Raw genomic sequence first — 16,747 nt, 5'->3', positions numbered from 1 at the left:
ATATCAACAGTTTGAAACCTTAGTTGTGACGATGAAGAAACAGATGGTTTGAAATGGTACATTTCTAAATTACCTTTGTGTTTCTAATTACCTTTGTGTGAACCTTTGTATGGTCACTAGAAGGCACGCGACCGCAACTTTTCATTTAGTCAATGAAGTTACATTTTCTTGTTAAAATAAAAAAAAGTTATCAAACACATTGAATTAACATTATTTGAAAAAAACGAATGACTCATATACAAATAGGAGAAAAATAAGAAACTTAGTAAATGAAAAATATCATCAGAAAAACATATATCAAGTTGTAGTTTTTTTTTCCGCCTCAATTCTTCTTCTAATAATTAAGAATCCATAATTAACTTCTCCAGTACTCAAAAAAAAAAAATTAATAATGAAAATAACTTCTTCAAGATGTCTTACATTCTTTAAAACCGTCCTACGACTTTGAATATCAAATTAAGAAACGTATCTTTTTTAATGTGAAAATCAATGAAACATATGAAAGCATAATTGAAAAAGCTTATATTATGAGTTTGACCCGCCCTCAAACATTTACGGTTGTGCCTATCAACAATCTAATCTGAATCAACTTTGATATTTAAACTAATCTCACCATATTAACGTGTTTAACTTTTCATCTTAAAAGAAAAACGAAAGCTAATTAGCAACACAACAAAGATATTTACCTACTTAACAAACTGGTTATAGACTTCTACTACATTCTCAATCAAGCCACATGTGCCTTAAAACTCTATACCAAAATATAAAAACCAAACCACCTCAATTTCTTGTGAAGTATAACATTTCAAAGTACAAGATGAAGTGACGACGACTCAACGTTTTGAATCCTTGCATATCTTTGATGAGAGAATGGATTTGTCAAATTTCTGCGGCAGTGTTGTTATGTGAACTCTTCTGGACTGATTTTAGATCCTCCAAAGCGGGTGTCATTGGGGTGATTGAGGTCCATGGTCATCTCATTTCACAGTCCACCAAAATAATGCAACAAAAAGGAAGGCCAAATATTATGTGTGAGAGAGAATCTAATATAAACATTCAACCAGTGAATTTGGGATAAAGATTTAGAACAACAAAATTGCTAATCTCACGAGGTTTAAATATTAGAATAGCACTAATTTCTAATATCTATCTCACACAAATTCAGCACTTATACAAAATTCTAAACCTCTGAACAAGATACGAGGTTTGTATAAACTCACGCTCTTTAAAGTCATTATTGACGCAACCCAACGCAATCCAGAACAAACTACACAAAAATTAGACTTTCCAAACCTATGAACCAAACACGTCTTTTTAACACCTGAAAATGATTCTCCTTCCACCATTTTATATTCCTAATTGATTGATTTGCATCGTTAATTTGTTTCAAATCATCATCTCTCCAAAACACACCCACAAAATGAAGGCAACAACAGCTCAAGGGGAGGGGAAAGCACCAAATTATGCTTGCATTTGTATTTATGTAATAAGCAGATGTCTACGCTTATATTACTATCCTTAACACATGAAAAGTGAGAAACAAACTCTTATCCACGTCCATAACACGCCCACATCAACCAAGCCTATGTCGTAGGTCAAAAAACTATAAAACAAATAATTAAACAAGCAATTGGTTGTACCAAACAGTTAAAACTCAAACTATCATTATGCACACATGTATTTGGTCTCCAAGCATCCAGCTCAATTGTGCACTTGAGATAAGATAAGATACAAACAGGGCTTCAAGTAACATTCAAATCCAAGTCTGACAAGATTTGTGGCCCCAACAATTTTCTTCAAAACAGATACACGCAGCAGAGCAGCAATAGAAGTGGATCCACACAGCATGGACATACAAAAACACTATCAAGTTCAGCCAACAGACTCACCATGGACTTTTTTCTACTTTCATCCACCATTCACAATCAATGATCGAAGAGCATAGCAATAGAAGGAAATCAATTCAAAGGTATGCCAATAATAATGGAAGAGGAGAAGTAGAAACCACTTAGATAACAAAAACTGCAAAGGATTAGAAGTTCCCAGCAGATGCGCAACAACCAAGAAAGCATATAAGGTTCTTCTAGCAGGTTGAAATTCTCAAATCAAGATTCCTGAGCCAAGTAACTACCAAAATTGAAAATATTAGAACATCAAATGCTAATCAATAAGTGCTTACGGAAAACAATACAATCAGTAGATGACAAAGATGGAAGACATGATTGTCCACATATTTTGAAAGCAACAGAAAGCAAACAAACTACAAAAACTAGCACAAAGTACAAAAGCTCAATACTAAATTTACTACTAGTAGAAAAGTGAAATATCACAAATAAGTCATTGGGTAGAGTACAAAATTATCTAACTTTCTAACTGTCTCTTTCACTACCAGGTATTATCAATGAACAACTCAAAGGTGCAGTTAAACAGGAGAGGCCACAAAGTAAAGCTAATGCATTCATCAAACCAGAGTTACAGTCTGCATTCAACGCAATCACCAGAGCACATAAAGCATCTGCGCGCAACAAGCATCATAACCTGAATCAGAAACCCATTTAACTAAATTCATAACTACACTCAATCATACAAAGAAAAGATCATACTAAACGAAAGAAAGCAATTCAAACATAATGTTATAACAATCATCTACCCTTTCTTAAAAGCCACTAATAAGAACAAATGGAATTCAAAATTTAAAATACAAATTCAACCGGAACTGACGTTGTAAAGCATGATATCATTGACATTGTAAAAGTGTAACAGCGATTCAGCACCCATATTTACAAATGAAATGCCCAAAAAAAAAAAACAACACCAGCTCATTCAAACACATGATCTCAATCTTAGATGACTACAATTTAGAACACCACAAATGGCAAACCAAGATATTTCCTCCACCAAACATAGAGGTACACAATAAAACCAAGTCATAGACTAAGAGTCTAAGAGAATAGGTCTGATGGGTAAGGACTTGACAATATTCCAAAAGGACTCGATTTTGATTACTGCAATTAGGGAAACAGTCAACTTTAACGGTGAATAAATATATTCAACAACTAGCTTCTCCAAGAAGGCAAGAACATGAAACCAACATTCTCAAAATATACAACTTTTCTAAGCCACATATTATGAGCTAAGGCAAGGGATAAAGCGCAGTACAAATGGCAGTGCTCAGAATGTGAAACAAGTCATGTATGAGAGAAAAAAAATATATAAGAGTAAAAGATGAGAGTGTCTCTTCATTCCTCAATTCCAAACGGTAGGTCTAAAAGAAAAAAAGATGGGGGTGGGCAAGGACAGGAAAAAGTAGGAGAGCAAAGGCTTCATTCCAATTAGAGAGTAAATGAACAAAGAAAACTTCACCCCTCAAATTTCATATCCAACATGGTTAAATGACTTAAAACATATGTAATAATAATAATGATAATAATAATAATAAATTTCAAAAAATTATTAAAACACCAACTCGCACTAACATTCAGTTGGGTTCACAATTTGAGATGATTAAAATTAGGTGCTTATTAAAACATACACTCCATAAACTTGTTAATGTTAATAAAGTAAAATGCTCTAGGAAACCACAAAGGTTAACATCTATGAAGTTTTGAATACGGAAAGTAGAGAAAATAATCAACTTAGCAGTGAATAAATACATTAGACAACTAATTCTTCTAAGAATATGAAACCGACATTCCCAAAAATCCAACTTTCCTAAAAAATGTAATATATGGGCTAATAAAGGGATAATTTGCAGGACAGGTATAATAACTATCAATAAAGCAGAAGAATATAGAAGAGAGAAGAAGGTGAGAACGTCGCCTTTTTCCATAAATAAATGGTCAGACAACAAAAGAAAAGAATGGGATATGAAATAACAAGCAAAATAGAAAAGTGAAGATTTCACCACCTTTAGAAAGTAGATGCATAGAAAAAAAATATGTACCCATTCTCAAATTACATATTCTACATCGTTCTAATACAAATTAACTTAAAACATGTGATAAATAAAAAACCAGCTCACAAGCAGACTAAAAATTGGATTTATGTCTAAGATTTCTCATTATTTAGTTTATTTTGAGAAAACCCATTAGTATTTGAACCTTATAACTCAGGTCGGGTAACTCTCAATCAAAGGGGAGAAAACCCCCAAGCTCAAGCATTTCATTTATTGTGTGGTATCTAACACCCCCTGTAACGTATCAAATCTAATTCAATTCCCCATCGTGATCTAGTTAGTTATTGGGACAACAAAAAAAGTTTGTTATTGTTCTGCAATACTTTATCCTTCCCTTGAATCATTAGGGTTTGACATTACTTCAGTGATCTTTAACGTTTCAGTTTCTATATTTTTGAGAAACATATAAAAAGATTTATACAAAGAAGACCATGAAACAACCTAGGAGTGGGGGGCGAGGAGCCTCCCCCACCACCCCCCAAAGGCCAAAACCATAGAGCGACCAACCAAAGGAGAGCCTTTCAGTCTGAAATGATCACTAGAAGGCTACAATTATGTTAGACGCCACCACAAAGCAGTGTGCTAGATGAAAATGACAACATACAATTTTTTGTGCTGCTTCCATGATACCTTTTTTCTTAACCCAGTTTGACATCTAAATTTCACTCCATTGGGATCACTGCTCGAGATAATTTAAAACACATCCTCAATAAACCAAAAACGAAGCATCTATGGGCCACCATACTATGGAGTTCAAGTTAAGAGAAGCATAAATATCTTAATAGAAGTCAATCAAGTTACAGCTGAAAATTTCATCCATTAAGAAGATTGCCAAATGCAAAGAAACAGAAGACAAGTACGTAGACGTGTGTGCGATCAGCAGAAGATGCCCAATGAAGCAGTAGAACGTGTTAGAAATGTAGGAAATGTAACGGCTAAACTTCAAATTTTTTGACAATTGCATCACACTCACATCTATGTTTCAAGCTACAAACACATAATCCATGAATAAGTTAAATTCTTTACAGTGTAAATTGAATTCAACAAGAAAAATAACCACACAAAGATAAATAAGTACACAAATATTGGGAGTGAGGTTTAAAAGGCACAACCAACGAAAAAAAAAAACAAAAAATCAAAAGTGGAAATGATTTATTAAAATAATTTCATACTGTTTCAAACGCAATAGTCACCCTGACAACAAGCCGGACCCAGAAAATATTGGAGCAAATTTTACAAGCTAAATAATAAACAAAACTAAATATAAACAAAGCAGAAAACACAGATTTGCAGGCAACATGCATCTATGGGAACCTCGTATGCTGAAAGCGGTAATACTAAAATTAGTAACGAAAAAACACCAGCAAGCAGAGGGGGAAAGGATCGCGGCGAAGTATTTTTCAAACAAACTTGAAGAATAATAAGATCAGGCGACGTGGTACCATTAAACAATCTAAAGTCATACTGCATGCAATAATTGACAGCATGAATTGAAAATGAGTATACCTCAGTAATAAGGTGGCACATTGGGATACATTCCTCCAGGTGGAACACGTGGTGCTGGTGATGTTCCTGCCTGTTGATGGAGCTGATTTGGGTGCCCAGATGATGACGACATGCTATAATGCCCACCATCCGGATAACCACCAGAAGGCATTCCAACCGAACTCTGCGGCAACCTGTACAGAGATGAAGCACCCCCAACTCCACCCAATCCACCACCAGAACCACCCAAACCACCACCAACACTTCCCATGCCACCATAAACTGAGGACCCTGGTCCGCCATACCCACCACCATATGGACCGCCGCCGTATCCCCCGGAGCTTCCCAACGAAGATGGAGCCTGACCACCGACCGAAGATAGTCCTGGTCCCATTGACGAGTTGATCGGATGATGACCCAGTGGCTGTCCCCCTTGAATTCCGCTCGAAAAGCCTCCACCATAGGATCCCATGCCTCCAGGCCCACCATATTGTCCGCCTGAACCGGGCATTGCCGACGGAGGAGCCATACCCATACCGTCTCCATGCACGTTCCCTTGACCAGCCACCGGCGCTTGAATTCCATCCTGCCCACCACCAGGTTTCCCTTTCTTCCCATCGTTAGCGAATTTACAACTCAACTGCCTTCCATCAATTGTCTTGATTGGATCCACCAGAGCTGCTTGGGCCCCCTCTGGTTTCTTGTATACAAACAAAGCGTAGCCTCTGCATTTTCCCGTCTGCTTATCGAACCCTAGCGGTCCCTCCTCAATTTCTCCATACAGCGAAAAGTGCGCCAACAGTTTATCAGCCGGCATATCCACCGGAACATTCGCCACATAAATTTTCCTCAACGACAAGTCCGCAGCGTTCGAATTCTGCCCGGAAATTCCCACCGCAGCCAGTTGCGTCACCGTAACGCGGCCATCAATCGTCTTACTCGGCTCTTTCAAAGCGAGGATAGCACCATCCACGTGCTTAAAGGTCACAAAGCCATAACCTTTCGATTTCCCGGTTGCCTTGTCAATAATAACAACCGCTTCTTCAAGCTCACCAAACGCGGAAAAGAGCGAACGCAACCCTTCAGTACTCGTGTCGCAACTAAGGCCACGAATAAACAGCTTCCGCTGTGACACATCCCGGTCTGCAATAGATCGCACCGCATCAAGAACATCCATGTGACGCGAAACTGCATCCTGGAGAATATCAATAAGCTGGTCCGGAGTGAAACGATCGATAATCTTGCGAGCGTCTTCGGGGGTAATTCGTGAATTGAAAGAATTGTCGGAGTCGACGCCATTTTCGTCCATCCTCCGCTTCTTGGTGAGGTCCATAGCGGAGAAGAAGAAGAAGAAGGAGGTCCCCGGAAGTGCAGAGTAGGAGTAGAAGAAGAATGTGAAGCTAAACCCTAATCCGAGTCTGGGAACGATGACCGTGACGAAGAGGGTGTGTTGCGAATGGCGGGCGGTTGATTTCTATAAGGGTTCTTTTGGGCTGGGCCGTTTCTGAATTGCGGTGTGTCAGACCTCTTTCTGGGCCTATTGGGCTTTATAACAGAGCCCATTCGGCCCGTATGCTGTGTGTTTCACTAAAAAATGTTGGTAAATTTATGGTAAATGATATTGTCCTTGATTTAGTGTTTTCTCAATTATGTCCACACTCTAGTGAATGTTAAAAATATTAAAGTTGATTAATGATAACTTACTTCACGTAATTTTCAATGAGTTTTAAAAAATTATAAATTCAATTAAATCACTCCGAAAAATGAGGTTTATAGTGCCCACATCCAATTTATAAGTTTAGTAAAATTTTCGACTTTTGATGGACTAATTTATTATCTAAATTTCCATTAGATATCATGTCATATCAATTAATCATCGATCAATTTAAGTATATTTTAAAAGAAAGTTAAAATGTAATACACTAAAATAAAGCGTTTTAACATCAAGGACTTAATTAAAAAAAAACATATATTAAGGACAAAAATATTTGTTTATCCATGATATTTCAAAACACGGATGAATTACAAGTTTAGTCTTGAATGAACCACTACGAAAAAGGATTTGAGTCTGTCCATGGCAAATGATTCAATCTAACATTGTTTGCGGTAAACTATATTGTTTTTAAATATTGATGAGCGATTGGTCTAACAAGCATTATTTTGATTCGACATACTTGACATTAAGGAATAAGTACAAGTGTACATTCCATCTAATATGTCGAGATTTTTACTCACATTTTCATATGTTATTAATCTGTCAATCAAAGATGATAAATATAAGCATAGCTAAATGACATTTCTTGTTCATTCCAAATTCCAAATTCCAAATAAAATATTCAAATATTCATAAGCACTGTGTGACAGTAAACATATATCCAGAGGGAAAAAAACATTTTGATTGGACAAGAGAGTGACTTCCATTTGATTTCAATCTAATTCCAAATTCCAATCCCAAAATTACAATGGATTTATTCAAATTAGAGCGCCCAGCCGAGCGGTTCACGAGTGAAATTATGTTCGAAATTGGATTTTGCGGGCACTCTGCTGTTGGGTCATCCGGATTTTCTCCTGCAAACTCATTTCGGGCGATTCGCTCTCTGTCGCCGGTCTGTTCATCGATCTCTACCTCACCGATTTGTCATTCACTCGAATTCCACACAGTATTCACATGTAAATTCTTCTCTGTCGCCTACATTTATGGAATTTTCCCGATAATTTGTGTTCGTTCTTTGATTTCCCCACTCTGTCTCTAAGTTTCAGTTAGAATTCTGCCCCATTAACATCTCTGTTTTAGATTTCATGGCAGCGGCCTTGAAAAGTCGTGGCACACTTCTTTATGTTTCTTTTTATTTTCTTAGGCGTAATTTTCCTTGAGTTGTTTAAAACTATTTTTCATGCATTCGTCAAGATTTGGAAGGCTGAGTGAAGTTGAAGCGCAATGTGACTCGATTTGCTATCTTGCATTAACGAAATCTTATCTTATTATCTTCTTCGTTCCTACCAGTGTGGTTTAACCATTTTGATAATTTGGAGTGTTCACTTTGAAGATTTTATTATTTGCTCAATATTCAGAGGATGTTTCTGCATTAGTGAAAAGTAATCGAAATTCAACGTGAAGAGTGATTTGCAAATGTAGTGAATGTTTTTCCACATGGGTCGAAAAACATGAACTCAAGTTAGGTATTAAGCTATTACTTTAGTTGAAAAGTCGAAATGAAGTTACGATTAGTTTCGTTTTGGAATTCAATTGATAATGTTGGTAGATTTATGTTTCTCATTTTGAAGTTATATTTTCCATCTTCTTAATCATATGAAAAAAAAAAGGTTTTAGAATTTATAGTTATTTGTCAGAAAGAAGTGAAGCATTATCACTTTGTCAACTTGAGAATGCTGTTATTTTTACAAGGGCGGGAAGAAAAAGTATGAGATGTTTCAACTTTCTTTTATGAGAAATATTCATTCTATGGCTTATTTGAATGTATAACAGGAGTTTATCAGGTGCAACGCCATCTATTAATCTAGCTCGAAATTCTGTTCTCTGGAAGATTTTCTGTTACCCAGTAGCCATCAATCTTCCATCAAATGTTGTACCAGTGAATCACCAGATATCTGTTATAAAGCATGATTCATCAGTTTCCCCTATCAGTATCCTTAATAGAACAAGTCATTCTCTTCCCCTACTTTTCATGGCTGACGAGGGTAGAAACTCCAACTTTGGTTGGTGCTACAAGTCTAAATGTTCCTTAGATTCATTGGAGAAGCGCGTTTATTACAGAGAGATAAGCGATGATGATTGTCCACAAAATCTGGGTAAAGAAAATGATAAGGAAAGCCAGAGACGAAGGAGGATAGGACTAGCAAATAAAGGGAATGTGCCATGGAACAAGGGCAAGAAACATAACATGGGTAAGAGCATTTGGTAGGTCCTCTAGGTGTGATGAATTTTGAATGGCTGCAACAGGTTATATTTGGTCAAGTCTGGAATTTTAATCTCTAAATATCCGCAGAAACTCGTGAGCGAATCAAGCAGAGAACAATTGAAGCCTTGAGAGACCCCAAGGTGAAGTCCTAACTAATTAAGTTCATTTGTAAGTTTTACCTTTAAATTATGCTCTCTAGATGCAGTTGTAATGAATGTAGTCCATATCTTTCTGCATTCTCGTGTTGAACATCCTGATACTCATTGCCACATATGGTCTTCTTCTCACTGAAAGCCTTTTTTCCATCTAATAAGAAACTCAAACTTGTATCAAGTTTAACAAGTAACAAACAACTGGGCCACACATAAAAGGAAAAATAATAATCGAAAGGCCATTGAAAAGGAAGGCATGCTCATCTTTTTTTAACCAATTTACTAATTCTATTTTGTATTTTCAAGTTTTTTCATTTTTCATTGAATGTTTCAGGTCAGGAGGAAGATGTCCGAGTATCCTCGCACTCATAGGTTTCACTCTTAACTTTTAACAACTGTATTATTATTTTTTTTTTGGAAGCATTTAACAACTGTATTTCTTAATGCAGAAATGAACTAAAAAAAAAATTGTTTTCCCTAGAAGATGCAAAATAGCTGGTTATACTCATATGATATGCCCATCGTATTTTCAGAGCAATGATGGGACTAGGCATTAGGGAGGGTTGAATAGCATGATAAGTACATAAAACATAGAGTATTTGGATACATCAGAAAGCTGTTGATGTGTTCTTTTAGTATGTTATAAGGTGACTTCGTTGGAGGAAGATGTTGTCGGTTTGAGTGAGTTTCCTCATTATCAAGTTTATTTAGCTTGATGAGGCAAATCTCTCGACTGTTTATCAGTATCATAGTATCAACATGCTAGGCAGTAGTTAAGATGCAGTGGTGCATTATTCTATTTGCAGTGATCAGGTCAAGGTTAAAATTAGCTCTTCGCTCAGACGTGTTTGGGGAAAGAGGTTGATGAAGAAGAGATTAAATGAGACATTCTTTCTGTCGTGGAGGGAAAGCATAGCCGTTGCAGCGAAGAAAGGAGGTAAAGAAGCAGAGGAACTCGACTGGGACAGCTACCAGAAGATAAAACAAGAAATGCTTCGCCAAAAGCTTCAACGGGCTGCAGAGAAGGCAAACTTAAAAGAGACGAGAGCAGAGAATGCAAAAAAGAGAAAAGTCGAACGGAGGATTCGGAAGGAAGAAAAAGGGGATGGCAATGGGAAATTAAAGAGAATGAAAATGTGTTCTAAAGGAAGAAATGGGCGGAAAAGAAAGGCAAAAGAGGGAGAAGACATCCAGAGAGAGATGAAGAAACTGACTGCCATTGAAAGATCAAGACTTAAGCAGAGATTGAAAAGGGTAAGGACCAGGCCTTGTTGATTTACTTTATAGTTTGAATGAAACTGTAGTTTGTCAAGTAGAACTGTTCTAAAACTTATGATTCCATTAGATGGGTCAAAATTATAGCATGCATAAAATGGAACTGACCTGTAACAGGAGTCAACCTATCAAAACTAATTGGAAATGCAAATTTGAGGCCAGCATTCTTAATTTAACTCTGAAACACCAAAATGAACTGTCGATACTAATGCAACCATATGATAATGAGCTTCATTATGTTTTTATTTCTTCTTCTGTTAATGTTATGCTCTTTTATTTGTCTCTGAATCTAGATTCGCAAAAAGATTTCAATAAATGGTGCGGTCGCTGCTCGAGGAAGCATAGCATCAGTAATACCCCAAAACACATCTTGGGAAAAACTGGATCTTGATCTTATAAAGAAAGGTCAAATGAGGAAAGGAGTATCCCTGGCAGAGCAGATTCAAGTTGCCAAAAGTAGAAAAGCAGAATCCATAGCCTGCAAAGTTCTTTTAGCCTCTACTTCGACCTACCAATGCACTGGAAGAGCGGAAAAGTAACCACCGACTGAACTTCACTCGCAAGAAGTTTGCAAATATTCGGTGTCTGAAGGTGACTTTCCTCCCATTCAAGGTGAGTTTTCCTCCCATTTCAAGTCTAGCATCCAATTTGATGAAATTGAAAGGAGAGTCTCCATTCTGTTATTGTATTTATCAATAACTTATTTTTTTATATGAACTTTTCTTCACTTTCATTGTCAATTTTCTACTGGGAGACGAAGAACGCTTTTCGGGTTTTGTTCGACTTGATAAGAGCTCTTCCAGTAGTTCTTCTATTCCGGAACACTTTCAAAAGTTTCTTTTGCATTTTCTACATGTTGGTAATTCTTGTTTTCGCTCCTGCAGATTCTTGGAACATTTAGATACATCGGAGTCACAGATGCTTGTTCTGTTCTTCATGGTAAAACAGTTTGAGAAACCTCTACAACTCGAGAGTTTTTGAAACTTGAAAACAAGGTAGTAAAAAGAGATGAAAAAGGTTCTACTTTTGGCTGTAGTCTGTGTTCTGTGTTCTGATGACTCCCATTTTATGCCTTTTGCTCTATCTGTTCCATAATTGTGTGGTGGGTTTATGCAAAGATACTAAATACCTTGATGCAATTCTGAAGTCAAGTTGTTATATTTAGGACCAAATGTAGGGATTCTTTTCTTTAATCTTTGTAATTGATAAAACATTTCAAAGAAAAATTATGTTGGAAAATAATTTTATTGATCAATTACGATTCTATATGTTCATCTCTTGAAATATAAATATTGTATGCATTAAATTTACATCTTTTAGAGGTAAAAATCTAATCAAAGTTGTTGTAAAAACTAGGTTTAAATCTTGCCAACCAGACTCGTGATAGCTCAACGGATTAAGGTACCTGTGTCCAATCAGAAGGTTGTGACTTCAAATTTTCTGTCCTATATGTTGTATTAAAAAAAGGTTTAAATCCTATTTTAGTCTTTATATTTTTTATTTTTGTTTATTTTGATTCCTATATATATATATATATATTTTTTTGTTTATTTTGGTTTCTATACATTTAATGTACATTTAGATTCTTATATTTTTAACTTTGTCCATTTTAGTTTCTTGCTTTCAAAACGTCTATTTTAGTCTCTATATTCTTAAAATGCGATCATTTTGATATTTAATTGTAAAACTTTGACATAAACTTGGTGAACTTTATCATAGTAGGAATTCTATGATACAAAATTATGGTACCTTTCAAGAGACTAGTGAATGTCATTTCAAAAAATTTAGTGAATAAAATGTTATGTTAAAATTTTGATTGATACAAATGAGATAAAAATTAAAATTAAAAACCAAAATGATCATTTTTTAAAAATACAAGACCAGAACCAAGGTTCATAAGTAGAGACTAAAATTACCATTTATTAAAAAAAATGTTAAATGAACTTTGTATTTCTAGTTTTTGTTTAGTTTTTGTTCATTTTGATCTTTATACTGGTTCATTTTTCTCCTACGAACATTTAAATACAGCAGTCGGAAGGCATTTTAAAAATACAGAGATCAAAATAATATTTTAACCAATAAAAATATATTGACAATTAGTAATCCAAACACTCATAATCATTTGGAAATAAGCATAACATTTAACAATGATCAAAGTTTTGATTGGACCGGTTTTAAAAAAATGCAGTTTTAAATAAATGCAATAACAAAATGAGATCTCACGATGGATAAACACAAAATTAAGCGAATAATTACCAGTGTCAAAGCAAACATAGCTTAGTGGTAATCAATATATATCTTCAATCAAGAGATTGTGAATTCAATCTCTTACCCCACGTATTGTACTAAAAACAATTGCCAAAATCACTAAATGGGACAATGTAGAGGGGAGTTAATTGCAACGAAGTGGCCAAAAGAGACAATATCACATTGCCCACTTCACAAACAAAGATAACATTATGAATATTACATCATCTCATGCATCTCTTTGAACTGTACTTGCATTTCAGAACATCTAACAGGTTTTTAGCATATGCTTACCCAGAAAAGCGAAACTAAACTCATTGTCTGTAGCACCAGAACAAATACTACTAAGTGACCAGTAGTAGGATTTGGGATTTGAATCAAGCAGCGAGTAAAAACAACCAACCAATGAATTGCACAAGTTCGAGACTTCCCTAACCAGTTGATGACCTATTCTTGTTGATTGTTATGCACATTACTAGTCCATCCATGAGCATTAGACTGCATCGCTCCTCCATGGCTGTTTTGTTGAGGCGACCCAACTCCGTTTGAGGGTCCACCATAGTTGTTTGGAGGAGGTGGTCCTCCCCAATAGTTGTTTGGCTGTGGCCCCCCATAGTTGCTTGGTTGTGGCCCCCCATAGTTGCGGGGTGGTGCTGGTCCGGAGTTGCTTGGTGGTGGTGGTGGTGGTGCTCCTGCATAGTTGCGTGGCGGTGGTGCTCCCTCGAAGTTGTTCAGTGGTGGAGGTGGTGCTCCTGCATAGTTGCGTGGTGGTGGTGCTCCCTCGAAGTTGTTCGGTGGGGGTGGTGGTCCTCCCCTATAGTTGTTTGGTGGTGGTGGCGGTGGTCCTCCCCAGTTGTTTGGTGGTGGTGGTGGTGCATAGTTGCTAGAGGGCATTCCACCATGGTTTTGTGGCGGTGGTGGTGGTGCAAAGTTGTTGGGAGGCATATTACTTGGAGGTCCTCCACCCATGTTAGGTCCAGTAGGCTGATTCCCTGAAGCGTTTGGAAAATCTCTATTTTGCATGTTCTCCCTCCTCCTTTCAAAATTTCTTGACCTGTCAAAATTACGAGGCCTATCATTGCGCCTATTCCTTTCATTAGCTCGAGCATTGTTTCTAATCCACTCCTCGTGGTACTTCGGGTCATATGGAACAGCTTGTCCATTTATAAAGGGCTCCCCTGCCAAAGGAAACCAAAAATACACAGCACATTAGATAATAGTTCTGTGCAACTCCTTACTCAACGGCAATATAGTTTAGAAGAGGAACCAACAAAACAATTTGATAAGTTCTCCAAAAGGTAGGGGAGATGACAAAAAGATACAAGCTTTTCATTTTCAGTTTTGTTCGTCTGGCGTGAGGATAGGGAACTGGTAGATTAGAGCTTTCATTGAAATGCTCCATTTACTGATGGTCCAGCAGGAGTGCATTATATAACCTAATACATTCTAGTTTTCTTGACATCTTAAGAATGAGACCTGAATGAAACAGGATCCTATACCCTCATACAAGAGCTTTAACTTCTAACCTCCTCAGGATTCTTTGTTTTCCTTGAGAGAAAAGCTACTACTTTGTATGGGATATTATTTTATAACTTCTTTTCTGGGCCAAAGGTACATGTACTATAAATCCATATGATATGGTGTTATATTAATATTATCTTAGCATTACAGTCAAAGACCATCTTCTGTGTAAGCGTATTAATTTAACTTCTAGCAGTTTAAATGGAAATAGAACCATGCTATCGTTAACATTTTAGCTTAAAAAATATCTTCCACCTCCAGATGAGGGATATTGAATTAAAACTATTGACCTCTATTTATAATTATTGGTTGACGATATGAAAAACAAGATCAGTACAATTAGACACTGACAAAAAAGTTAAATACTTTATTAACTAACTAAATAAGAAAAGGAAATATACCTCCATAATCTTTATTCTTAACATCCAAGTATGAATCAGGAAGGACCCAACGGACCTTAGGCAGCTCTGAGGAGAAAAGGGCATAACAAATTACAATCAACACAAAAGATATAAATACCAAAACAAGAAGTGAAAGAAAACAAGAGATAAAGGTATACCTTTGATCTTGTAAGAGAGTTCTTCAGAAACAAGGCACCCAAATGCAAAGTAGCATCTAGTTGAAACAGAGTATATCTTCATCCTAGCTTCTTCCTCACTGTAACAATAAGATACAAAAGAGGGAAAATGCAGTAAAAATCAAAGACCTGAACAGCTACAAATACCATTTCTCAAATAGACACCAGTATACTGTAAAATTATCATGAAGTGAAGGCACCAACAAAACAGAATAGTATCTGCAGTGAGCCACAATTCAATTCAGATTAATTATTTATATAAACAGTCGATGCTGACACAAACCCACATATAATCCGCTATTATGTTCTAAATATCCGCACATAATCACTAAAACACCAGAAGAAACACAATTAAATGCGATTATCAGGGTTGAAAAGAGAGATTCAGCGCAATCGACCATAACGATATTTCACCTTCCGACAACCATGGAAAGAGTTTTGATATAGCTGTCGATAATCTCATCCCTCGTGGGTTCACCCTCTGGCTTCTCCATGACAACAAGCCAGTGCTCAAAATCACACCCATCAAGCAAAATGGTCTCCTTGGGTGGGCGATTAGACCAGTTAGGGTTGGGATCGTTGAGGGACGAAGACGTGGCACGGGTGGAGAACTCCCTCGCGCTCGGCGCCGGAGAGAGCCTCCGGAAATCAGCGGCAACAATAGCAGCGAGGGGACGGAGGCGGCGAAGAAGGGAGAAAGAGGAGTGAGAAGAGGCGGAAACGGCGGCTCCGGTGGCGGTGAGAAAGGAACGGGAGAACATGGAAGCCAGAATTAGGGTTTTAGGGAGAGAGCGGTGGAAGAGGTGAGTCGCCATGGGAGAGGGCTCAGAAATGAGACGAGGGTTTTGCCAGGGCTTATTGACGCTTTAAAGGAAGCTTATTACAATAAATTATTGAAATGGAAAAAAAAATGTTAAATTACGAATTTAGCCCTTAAACTTATATATATATTTTAATGCACCTTAAACTTTTTTATTTATGTTTAATGGGATGTTCAACTTAACTTTTTTTTTTCTTTTTTTAATGGGTGACAGTGATTTCAATTTGTTATCAGGTTCTAAACTTTCTGATTTATGTTTAATACTTTGTTCAACTATCGATTTTATATCTTATAGATTTTTTTACCTAATCGATATTTTATTAAAATTATAAATTTATAATACACCATATTCAAAGCTTAGAGTTTTATTATAAAAAAAATTCAGTTTCATGCAAGGTTTTAAATATTGATTTGGATGAAAATGTCGATGAAATATCAATTAAATGTGATGGATATTTGTGGAAAAATTATAAAAATAAAACATTCATAGCAACTATTTAAAGAAACAAACCAACCTTTTTAAATAAGTTAAAAATTATTAATATTAACATTATGTTTATACCAGTAATATCATGTTGATATCTTTTTATATTTTGTCATTTTTTTACAAATATTATGGAAATTTCGATTCATCCTTATATCATATCGAATCCATGGACATGTGAAGATATCGACATGTCTGATGAAAATTTAATCTCCTAGTTTCATGTATCATTCATTAATTGAAAAAATGTCAAAGATCGGAGGATCTATAAAACACAAATAAAAAATTCAATAACCTAATTAGACATTTTT

At 36.2% G+C, this 16,747-nt stretch overlaps 3 protein-coding genes across 8 annotated transcripts; 1 reads left to right on the top strand and 2 right to left on the bottom strand.

The window, feature by feature from the left end:
- Positions 1-576: 576 nt before the first annotated feature.
- Positions 577-6,904, bottom strand: LOC111012853 (UBP1-associated protein 2C). Of its 3 annotated transcripts, none has more exons than XM_022287136.2 (2): positions 5,462-6,904; positions 577-2,538 (listed from the first exon to the last, which is right to left on the bottom strand). In XM_022287136.2, the coding sequence occupies exon 1, from the start codon at positions 6,771-6,773 to the stop codon at positions 5,463-5,465; it is 1,311 nt and encodes a 436-aa protein (XP_022142828.1). In that variant the 5' UTR covers positions 6,774-6,904; the 3' UTR covers positions 577-2,538; position 5,462. The 3 variants fall into 3 exon arrangements, with proteins under 3 accessions (XP_022142828.1, XP_022142830.1, XP_022142831.1); XM_022287138.2 differs by having other exon boundaries at positions 577-2,515; XM_022287139.2 differs by having other exon boundaries at positions 577-2,127.
- Positions 6,905-7,833: 929 nt separating this feature from the next.
- LOC111012783 (histone-lysine N-methyltransferase, H3 lysine-79 specific-like protein) lies at positions 7,834-12,296 on the top strand. 4 transcript variants are annotated; one of them, XM_022287047.2, is made up of 8 exons: positions 7,834-8,110; positions 8,928-9,346; positions 9,448-9,500; positions 9,847-9,884; positions 10,319-10,766; positions 11,081-11,399; positions 11,672-11,782; positions 12,144-12,296. In XM_022287047.2, coding segments are annotated over exons 1-6 (1,206 nt in total). In that variant the 5' UTR covers positions 7,834-8,108; the 3' UTR covers positions 11,327-11,399; positions 11,672-11,782; positions 12,144-12,296. The 4 variants fall into 4 exon arrangements, with proteins under 4 accessions (XP_022142739.1, XP_022142738.1, XP_087973652.1 ...); XM_022287046.2 differs by lacking the exon at positions 12,144-12,296 and having other exon boundaries at positions 11,672-12,055; XM_088117526.1 differs by lacking the exon at positions 12,144-12,296 and having other exon boundaries at positions 7,835-8,046; positions 11,672-12,055.
- Positions 12,297-13,179: 883 nt separating this feature from the next.
- LOC111012864 (uncharacterized) lies at positions 13,180-15,984 on the bottom strand. The gene is made up of 4 exons (XM_022287161.2): positions 15,547-15,984; positions 15,115-15,212; positions 14,957-15,022; positions 13,180-14,212 (listed from the first exon to the last, which is right to left on the bottom strand). Exons 1-4 carry the CDS (start codon positions 15,945-15,947, stop codon positions 13,482-13,484), a joined length of 1,296 nt encoding a protein of 431 aa, XP_022142853.1. The 5' UTR covers positions 15,948-15,984; the 3' UTR covers positions 13,180-13,481.
- Positions 15,985-16,747: the final 763 nt, after the last annotated feature.

Source organism: Momordica charantia, assembly GCF_013281855.1.
Source record: "Momordica charantia cultivar OHB3-1 chromosome 10 unlocalized genomic scaffold, Mcharantia_2.0 BLBB01000010.1, whole genome shotgun sequence".
NCBI lineage: Eukaryota > Viridiplantae > Streptophyta > Magnoliopsida > Cucurbitales > Cucurbitaceae > Momordica > Momordica charantia.
Note: the sequence above shows the minus strand (reverse complement) of the source record. Positions and strands in the feature narration are given on the sequence as shown.